General features: G+C 39.5%; 1 protein-coding gene across 1 annotated transcript in view; it reads left to right on the top strand.

The window, feature by feature from the left end:
• Positions 1-3,343: 3,343 nt before the first annotated feature.
• FRK (fyn related Src family tyrosine kinase) overlaps positions 3,344-10,812 on the top strand; it is a 102,541-nt gene continuing 95,072 nt past the window's right edge. Inside the window, exon 1 of the mRNA XM_045866051.2 lies at positions 3,344-4,268. Within this exon, the coding sequence (XP_045722007.1) occupies positions 3,895-4,268 (374 nt within the window). The 5' untranslated portion in view covers positions 3,344-3,894. The remainder of the gene's footprint in view (positions 4,269-10,812) is intronic.

Raw genomic sequence — 10,812 nt, 5'->3', positions numbered from 1 at the left:
TAACGACTGAGACACCCAGGCGCCCCAGGAAAGAGACTCTTAAGCAGACTCCAGGATCAATGAGAAGCCTGACATGGGGCTTGATGTCACAATCCTGAGATCATGACTTGAGCTGAAATCAAGAGTCAGACACTTAACCAACTGAGCCCAGGGACCCCTCTTCCTCCCTCCCTCCCTCCCTCCCTTTCTTCCTCCCTCCCTTTCTTCCTTCCTCAATACTTATAGAGTATTTACTCCTTACATACTGGATGTTGTACAAGGCACTGAAGATTCAGAGAAGGAAATCTAATTCTTGTGGGGAAAGCAAACAAGTAAGAGAACCAAGTGGCATTCAGCAGGTGACCAAGTAGAAGTGTGTGTCAGGTTTTAGGGGTACACAGAGTAGGGGCCTCTACTCTGTTATGACAGAGAAAGTATCAATTGAACTCAGCCTGGAAAAATCACAAGGAAGTTAGGGAGTGGGGTGGGGGGGCGGGAGGGCTTCAGGAGCGCTAGTTCCTGGGGAACCTGCATCCCACGGTGTGTGTGCAGCAGGGAAGGGCCATGAGGTCAGAGAGGTTAGCAGGGCCTTATGTGTCCTGATAAAGAATTTAGGTTTTATTCCAAACACATTGGATATCCTGAAGGATTTTACACAGAAGAATGACATTAGCTTCTTTTTAGAGTCATCAAAACTCAGGCTTTGGAGACAGATTGAGACCAGGGTGTTACTCATGGTTCAGCCACTTGGTGGCTATGTAAGCTTGGACAATTTACTTAATCTCCTGGAGTCTTGGTTTTTTCTTCTTTTTTTTAAAGATTTTATTTATTTATTTGACAGAGACAGAGAGACAGCGAGAGCAGGAACACAAGCAGGGGGAGTGGGAGAGGGAGAAGCAGGCTTCCCGTGGAGCAGGGAGCCTGATGCAGGGCTCGATCCCAGAACGCTGGGATCATGACCTGAGCCGAAGGCAGATGCTTAATGACTGAGCCACCCAGGCTCTTTGTTTCTTCTTTAAAATTGAAAACAAACATAAAACCCTACCTACCTCATAGGTATTATTGTTTTTATTTTCTGAGAATTAAATGAATACCATTTGTAACATTCTTAGCACAGGGCCTGGTACATAGAAAGCCCTCCAATCCCGATGGTTACTCTTTACCAGCACTCATCATTATTACTATTATAAAAATTGCTCTGGGAGTGGTATGCAAGGTGAGTCAGAGGTAGGGGATAAGCTAGAGGAAGGGAGACTGCTTAGGACGCCTCTGGAATAATCTAGGGAAGAATATTCTATTTTTATTTATTTTTTGTCCAGTACCCAGCTGTCATTCAGAAGGAATAAAAAAAGTTTGTGGAATAAATGAAAAGGAAGACTGAGAATTTAATGATTGATTAACTCAGAGAAACCAGGGGGAGAGTAAAAAGATGACTTTAAATCTTCAAGCTTGGGTGACTGCAGAGTTCTGGTACTGTTGACACAAAGAAACCTTTTCTCTCCCCACCCCATGGCTCAGCTTTCTCAGACCATTGCTCGCCTGACACCTTCGGATGGTCACCCGCTTTTTTCAATTTCATTTATTAGCTCAGTGACTGTGGTGTGCACATCTGCCACTTTGCCTTTTTCTAGAATGCCTTGTCATGACCATAATGGAGGTATATCTGAATTTAAAAACTTTGAATTTTTGAAGTCTCAAACTCCACTTACAAATTGGGTTTGAATACCCCTCTCTAGCTGCTTCCAAATCTCATTTCATTTTTAGATCCTACAGATGTCTCTGGAAAGACTGGCATCCTATGCCTCTATATGGGGGCATTAATAGAATCCCACACTTTTACAATTAATATTGTGTCTGAAACAAAATATACTTATGGCTTCTCAATATTATATAATTGCCATTTTCTCTTATATGTAGAATTATATTTTCGGTCCCATGTCACAAACAAACAGACAACCCAAAAGTGGCTCAGCTTTCGGCTTTTCTTTTACTGCTAAGTTGGTGCTTCTGCTCTAACTCTGAAGACAACTGGAAAAACCTGGGAATTTGACATGAGGTCTTGTTCTAGCCAGGTCATCTGTCCAACATGAATGACTGATTTTAGTACCAGGTAAGAGCAGATGGGGCTGAAGCCATGGCCATGGTTCCCTGGGGTTTTTTCCCCCCTGTTTTCCTTGAGTTTGATTATTCTGATTACTAAAAATGCCTTGCTGTTTGTCAAAGAACAGGAATTTTGAGGTTGTGCTGAGGCTTGGTTAGCCAGGTCAAGCCTCCAGTAACATATATAGAGATTGTTTTTTTAGAGTGGAGAATTTTAATAAATGTCTTATATGAAAACAAGTGACACATCGTAAATGAGTTGAGAGTGGCCTCTACTAGTGAAAATGGTGGTGTGTTGATCTGTCCACATTCTCTGCCTTATTGTTCTTGGGATCCAGAGCACACATTTGTGAGTCAGCTGTCCCAAACAAGAGGAAGTAGAGCAAACCCCACTGCCAGTCAGGATGGCTGTCTGATCTCAGCGTCATTAGGTCCTGAGGTCCTACCAATGAAGTTAGTCAGAATTCCTGTAGACCCACAGCTGCTCACATGCAGCCCTTCTACTCCTTCTCTCTACTGGTCCCCTAATCTCTCTGTATGTGTATGTATTTCAGAAATAGTACATGAGAGATGGGAAATTAAATGTCTCTGTGGGAAAGAGCAGTGTTTCAGGGTCTCAGCATTATAGTCAGCTGCTCTCATATTTTTCCAGACTGTAAATATATTTTGAAGCTATTAAAAATCTATTTACAGGGGCACCTGGGTGGCTTAGTTGGTTAAGCGACTGCCTTCGGCTCAGGTCATGATCCTGGAGTCCCGGGATCGAGTCCCACATCAGGCTCCCTGCTCAGCAGGGAGTCTGCTTCTCCCTCTGACCCTCCCCCCTCTCATGCTCTGTCTCTCTATCTCATTCTCTCTCTCAAATAAATAAATAAAATCTTAAAAAAAAATCTATTCATAGTGATGAAAAAAGGTAGGAACTCAATAGTTCTTTTCCAGTTGCCATTTGTCCAGTAACAAATATCTAGACACTTTAATTATCCTTTTAATTTCCCCTAGTGGTGGCAAAATAATCCTACTTATCTTCATGAGCGGGGGAAAAAAATCTGTGCTGGGAACATAGCAAGACAAAAAGCTCCCTGGGCTAGCCTGTTTATCCGGTAGTATGGACTTTGGCAGGGCTTTAAGAGTTTGGCTCCCTGGTGAGGGCGCTGGTCTCTCTTGGGTGTGGGAAGGGAGAGGTAGAGAGGACAGGAATCTCTTTTAAATCACAGAGAAAAGGAAACCAGGAAGTAAGGAGAAATTATCACAGTCAGCTCATAGCTCAGGATGTTAAAGGCAATAGGCTCAGCTGGTTGGTTAATCATTAGCAAAAAGGAAAGAGCAGTGGGGGTCAGGACCGGCCAGACCACAGAGACGGACCTGAAGCAGGGAGGGAGCTCCCGGCGGAGGCAAGATGCGATCTTACCTGCAGTTCACCTCTTTCTCTTATTAACTTTACCTCGGGACATAAAGCAAGATGACTCTTCTGTTCACAGACGTTTGTCTAAATAAAGCCCTCTTAATTTTATTTTTGCTGTGGGATTCCTAAGCAGACAAGAAGAAAAGGCATCTTTCCCCGAGCAGCCTCCCAGCTCCCACTCAGCTTGGCATTGGGGCAGCAGCTCCGGCCACAGAAAGCAAGCAGGTGCGTGTTCCCAAGCGGGGATCACTGCAGGCAGGTCTGCCCCTTGTGAAACAGGGCTTTGCACCCTCTCGGAAGCCGGGGGAGTTGGTGCTGACTTCCAAGCTGCCTGGTGGAAGAAGAGAAAGTGGATCTGCAGAGACTGAGGGGAGAGGGAGAAGCCCCTCTCCCCTCCTCCCAACCACAGCACCATGGGCAACATTTGTCTGAGGTTCTGGGCGAACTTGCGGCCCTGCCTCCCCTGCTTGTTCCAGGAGGCCGACAAGCCGGCGGTGGTGATTGAGAACCCAGTGGCCCACTGCTCCCCCGATCCTCCCCAGTCGCAGAGTCAGGAGCCCAGGAGAAGCCACGGCCACTACTTTGTGGCTCTGTTTGATTACCAGGCGAGGACCGCAGAGGACCTGAGCTTCCGCGCGGGCGACAAGCTCCAAGTCCTGGACACTTCCCGCGAGGGCTGGTGGTTTGCCAGGCACTTGGAGAAAAGGGAAGATGTCTCTGGCCAACGGCTACAGGGCTATGTTCCTTCTAACTATGTGGCTGAGGACAGGAGCCTGCAGGCAGAGCCGTGAGTAGTACAAACCCACACTTTCTCAACTCTCCGAGGGCGGGTAATGAGTTTTCCTTCTTACCTCTCCGCAGCCCCCTCATTTCCAAAGAGCTGCCCAGAAAGTAGGAGGAAGCCTTGGTAAGAACCTCCTAATCGAAACACGCCTCTCCTGCTAAGGGAGAGTGAGACTGGCAGGTAATTGTTGTGGAAATGACTTCTATTACAATATGTATATCCATGGGCCCTGCGTGAATCTTCATCCCTGTAAACAAATGGTGCAATTAATGCCCTACCTTTGGTTTGGCTTAAAATAAGTCATGCCTCACTTTAATAATAGAACTGCACTTCATTTGCAGGTATATCATAGATCTTCCTTAAATCTTTCAAATCTGAAGTCCAGCTCTCTCTCTTTTAAAACTTTTGAAGCATCAACCCCCAACCCTAACTCTAATTTTAATCCTTTTTCATTCTGTTAGGCACACACAGGGCCAACTAACATACAGGGTAACATTTAGAAGATGCTGATTTTTCACTACTCTTTCCCAGTAAAATTATGACTAGGCTTTTTTCTTTGAGTGCCAGATATGGACTTAGGCTACCCAAATTGTGATAGTTTGGAGCTTTTATTATGATTAGAAACTGGCCAGCTACAGACACTTAGTAAGTTTTAACAAGGAAAATATAATGGCAGTATTTCCCCAGAGGAGGCGATAAAGACTACTCTGATAGTTGAAAAAAAATCCTGTGAATTATGATGGACCCACAGAGGAAAATTTTATATACTTATCCACTCATCCACCCGTCCACCCATCCGTGCATCCATGCATCCATGCATCCATCCATGCAAGTGCCAGGCACAGTGGTGGCGTGGTGAGTGGGGGAGGAGGGAGGTTAGGCTAGTGGTGGTTGACTATAAAGTAGGTAAAGCAGTCTTGACAATGGATACTTGAGGTTTGGTGGGTTGGGAAGCAAGTGGGGACTGTTACTCCCTAACTTTGTTCCTGCCTGGTTCCAGTGAAACCCAAGACTGGGAATGTCTCTCAGACTCATTTTATAGAATGGATCCTTAGTAGAGGAACGAACCACTGGGGATTCACTCATTTTCTCATACGGTTCTCCTTTTTATGAGAGCTACAGCATCCTTTACTAGCCCAGGGAATAAAATGGCAAGGAAGTGCCATTGGGGCAGTACTGCTGCTTTCTAAACTCAAATACAAATACAGAAGGAGGTTTGGTAATTTTTGAGATTCTTTCCAACACCAGGAACCTATACATGTTAAGAAGGGTCTTATTTTATGCCCAAATAGAAATGAATTGAAACCTAGACTTTTGAGGAATGGAATTGTTCTCAAATGAGAAAATCATCTGCGTAAACATTGTTTTCTGTGTTGATCTATAGGAAATATCTTATTCATTGAATTCTTACTTATGTGCGTTTGTTTTTACTACTGTATGATTTACAGATACGGTATGGTAAGATATGGTATTATGTATGTTTTATATTCAGCGTAACATGCATACTATACGAATGAATACTAGCATATTTATATTAGAGTCTCGAACTCATAATCTACTAATATTTTTATCATTCTATTTTTTATTCATCATGATAAGTGTACTCTTTAATCTCCACCCCATATTTCTCCCATCCCCCCATCCACATCCCCGCTGGTACTCATCAGTTTGTTCTCTCTAGTTAAGAATCTGTTGATTTCTCTTTCTCTCTCTCTTTCCCTTTGCTCATTTGTTTTGTTTCTTAAATTTCACATATAAGTGAGATTATATGGTATTTGTCTTTCTCTGACTTACTGATTTACCTTAGTTTTATATTCCCTTGCTCTATCCATGTTGCAAATGGAAAGATCTCATTCTTTTTTACAGGTGTATAATATTCTGCTATCTATCTATCTATATCCATCGATCTATAGATATCTATGTAAATATCTGTATCTATCTATCTATCACATCTTTATCCATTCATCTATCAGTGGACACTTGGGCTGCTTCCATAGTTTAGCTATTGTAAATAATGCTGCAATAAATATAGGGATACATGTATCCCTTTGAATTAGTGTTTTTATATATTTTTTTGTAAATACGCAATAGTATGATTACTGGATTATAGGATAGTTTTATTTTTAATTGTTTGAGGAAGCTCCATACTGTTTTCTACAGTGGCTTCACCAGTTTGCATTCCCACCAACAGTGCAAGAGGGATCCTTTTTCTCCGCATTCTCACCAACACTTGTTGTTTCCTGTGTTTTTGGTTTTAGCCATTCTGACAGGTGTGAAGTGATATCTCCTTGCAGTTTTGATTTGCATTTCCCTGATGATGAGTGATGTTGAGCATCCTTTCATGTGTCTGTTGGCCGTCTCTATGTCTTCTTTGTAGAAATGTCTGTTCATATCTTCTGCCCATTTTTTAATTGGATTATTTGGTTTTTGGGTATTGAGTTGTATCAGTTCTTTATATATTTTTGATTCTAACCCTTTATCAGATATGTCATTTTCAAATATCTTCTCCCATTCAGTAGGTTGCCTTTTAGTTGTATTGATTATTTCCTTCGCCGTGCAGAAACTTGTTATTTTGATGTAGTCCCAATAGGTTAATTTTGCTTTTGTTTCCCTTGCTTTGGGAGACATAGCTAGAAGAATGTTGTTAGGGCCAATGTCAGAGAGATTACTGCCTGTACTCTCTTCTAGGATTTTTATGGTTTTAGGTCTCACGTTTAGGTCTTTAATCCATTTTGAGTTTATTTTTGTGTATGGTGAAAGAAAGTGGTCCAGTTTCATTCTTTTGCCTGTAGCTGTCCAGTTTTCCCAACACCGTTTGTTGAAGAGATTGTCTTTTTCCCATTGTATATTCATTCCTCCTTTGTTGAAGATTAACTCACCATATAAATGTGGGTTTATTTTGGCTTTTCTGTTCTATTCCATTGATTTGTATGTCTGTTTTTTATAATCAGTACCATACTGTTTTAATTACTACCACTTTGTAATAGAGTTTGAAATCTGGAATTGTGATACCTCTAGTTTTGTTTTTCCTTTTAAAGATTGCTTTGGCTATTTGGGGTCTTTTTTGGTTCCATACACATTTTAGGGTTCCTTGTTCTAGCTCTGTGAAAAATGCTGTTGGTATTTTGATACAGATTGCATTGAATTTATAGATTGCTCTGGGTAGTATAGACATTTTAACAGTATTTGTTCTTCTAACCCATGAGCATGGAATGTCTTTCCATTTCTTTATGTCATCTTGAATTTTTTTTCACCAGTGTTTTATAGTTTTATATTTGCAGATGACATGATACTATATATAGAAAGCCCTAAAGACTCTACCCAAAACACCAAAAAACCAAAAAAACTACTAGAACTGATAAATGAATTCAGCAAGTCTCAGGATACAAAATCAATGTACAGAAATCTGTTGAATTCCTATACGCTAATAATGAAGCAGCAGAAAGTGGAATTAAGAAAACAATCCCATTTACAACTGTACCAAAAACAATAAAATATCTAGGAATAAACTTAACCAAAGAGGTGAAAGACCTGTACTCTAAAAACCTTTTAATCTACTAATTTTAAATGTATTCAATATATATAATTGCTTAGGACCTCTGCTTGCTCATCTATAGGGTCCCTGGGGTCACGTAGATCTCTGGGTTCCCCGATGGTCTGGGAACCTGAGCTCTTAATATCTCATATGTAGTGGTTTAGCTACATTCATACTTGACAAAACAGCAAATGCTGAAGAAAACAAGTAAACAAACTGAAATAAGACAATTCAAAAGTGATAATAGTCTGGGTAACAGGTGCAAGCACAGTGTCCTTTGCTTATTTAGATTATATTTGCCTAACAAACACAAAATAAGATGACTAAAATATTGTGGCTATTTTTTTATTCTCATGGGCTATCTGTAACCAAGAATACTTTTTCTTTTCTGCACATAACTCCTGACATTTTTCCTCTTGGAAATGGTTCTCAGCAGTATTCCTGTGTGTCACTACTGACCTATAGTGGGCTCCCCTTGGGATCTTCACATCCACTGGAATAAAAACTTGATGCCCAGAAGATGTTGCCACTGTGCCTCTTGGTCAACGTGGACCATTTCTTTTCATTTAAGTGTACACCATGGCCTTCATCTATGAACAGAGGTTATTAATGAGAGTTCTTGCCACCAAATGGCTAAATTCCTTCAATACTTTTGGTGCAGGTAGCTGCAGCCTCTAGAATTCCAGTCCATTTCAAGTGGTAGTGATTTGAACTTAACAGTTAAGCAGTTAACAGTCTTCTGAGTGAGGGTGTCCAAGTGGCCCACACAGTGCCTTAGTACCTGGGGAATTACACAAAGAAGTCTTTTAATATCTTTCTTCATTGAGTGTTTCAAAGTTACACTTCATTTTTTTCCTTTCAAATACTGTGGAAGTTAATGTAGTTTATTTTACAATGAGCTCAGTATATAGCATTAAGTAAAGATTATTGTTTATATTTGCCTGTGTGAGATGGGAGGCAATGGGAAACCAATGAAAACTGAGTCATCTAATTCCTAAGTAGACTAGTTTAATGCATGCATATTAGTATTTATCTGTGTGTGTCTTTATTCTTGACTTGCTGAAATGAGAAAACAATGCAAATACTTCTGGAGTTACCAATGTCAGGGCAAAACAGTTGAAGGTTTTAGCTTTTTTTTTGTTTTGTTTTTTTAATACTAAGAGGTAGAGATGTTAAAAAAAGAACTATGCTATTGTTAAAAGATAAACCAATTTAATACTTGATTGTTATTCCACTTTGAAATACCTTTTCTGAATATCTTGCATTAAGTGATATAATAAAGCCTTTCTTAATGACTTATTTTGTCTCTAGGAAAAATTATTATATTTACCTTAACTTCAATTTGAACTCCTAGGTCCTTTCATAGATGAGTGCTATTCTTCAACATCTTCAACATGGAATTTCTCAAAAGCCTTGCTCTTAGAGTCTGAGTACTCAGAACTCTGTTTGCATTTTTTTCTTTTTTTTTAAATTTATTTATTTTTATTTAAATTCAGTTAACATATAATGTATTATTGGTTTCAGAGGTAGAAGTCAGTGATTCATCAGTCTCATATAATACCCAGTGCTCATTACATCACGTGCCCTCCTTCATGTCCATCCCCCAGTTACCCCATCCTCCCAACCCTCTCCCCTCCAGCAACACTCAGTTTGTTTCCTATAATTAAGAGTCTCTTATGGTTTGTCTCCTTCTCTGATTTTGTCTTGTTTTATATTTTCCCTCTCTTCCCCTATGATCCTGTTTGTTTCTTAAATTCCACGTATCAGTGAGATCATATGATACATGTCTTTCTCTGATTGACTTATTTCGCTTAGCATAACACCCTCTAGTTCCATCCACATGGTTGCAAATGGCAGGATTTCATTTTTTGATGGCTGAGTAGTATTCCATCCATTTATATTTTTTTATTCACAGTGTTTTTAGAAATAAAGTTCACCCGGAAAATAATGGTATGGAAATTACATATATAAATCTTGGAGCCAAGAACAATGGCTTTAAATTCTATGTTTTTACTGTAAAAAAAAATTTAATGCAATATAGTGATGAAAAGCAAAATGGTCAGCAATTGTACAATTTACACATAGCAAATCATTTATCCACAAAGGGTTTAAAAAGTTCTTTGCCTAATTGTCTAAGTGTGCTTTAGGTGGTGCTCACACACTTTATACCAAATTAAACTATGAAAGCATTCAATGGAAAGGTTTTTCTCCTCCTTTCAATTACCACATAAAGGCAGATTATTTCCAGTTCCTCTCCTATTCACTATTTTATGAGCTACTTTGAAAAAAAATATTTGTACCTTGTAATTTTGTTGGTAGTTTATGCTATGAAATAAAAGTGTTAGAATTTTATGAAGTATAAATGTAATGGAATTTCTCCCCATCTGTATAGGGCATATTTTCCTAATTGTGCTCCTCTTTACTGTGTCAAACTAGAGTTCTATCAAAATTTTATCTAATTTAAGATCATTGCCATTGTCTGGCTTGAAGAAAGTAGCACTGAAAAATAAAGGGGTCTATTCTAAGGAAGAGAATTCTTTTACCCCACCATTTTAAAATAGAATTGGAGCTTCACTATTTGGTGATTTGAATACTGCTGAATTTGATAACTACCCAATACAAGTTGTGCGTAGTGTTCCTAGTTATTTTCAAACTGGATGTCAGTAGACTTCTTTCTCAGCTGGGTAATGAAGCCACCTTTTGAATCTTATTAGTGGACGATGTAGTTTAAAAATTAAAATTATTATTAAGACATAAATAAATGAAGGCATCAGAATATATATATATATATATATAAATATATATAAAATTTGAGTCTAATTGACATACAATGTAACATTAGTTGCAGGTGTACAACATAGTAATTTGACAAGTTTTTACATTATGCTCCGTTGACCACAAGTGTAGCTACCATCTGTCCCCATATATCGCTATTACAGTACCATTGACTATATTTCTTATGCCTTGCCCCTTTATCCCTATGACGTAGTCATTGCATAACTGGAAGCCTGT

Source organism: Mirounga angustirostris, unplaced genomic scaffold, assembly GCF_029215605.1.
Source record: "Mirounga angustirostris isolate CCGP_5_RB_7025 unplaced genomic scaffold, mMirAng1.0.hap1 SCAF_8, whole genome shotgun sequence".
Classification (NCBI taxonomy): domain Eukaryota; kingdom Metazoa; phylum Chordata; class Mammalia; order Carnivora; family Phocidae; genus Mirounga; species Mirounga angustirostris.
Note: the sequence above shows the minus strand (reverse complement) of the source record. Positions and strands in the feature narration are given on the sequence as shown.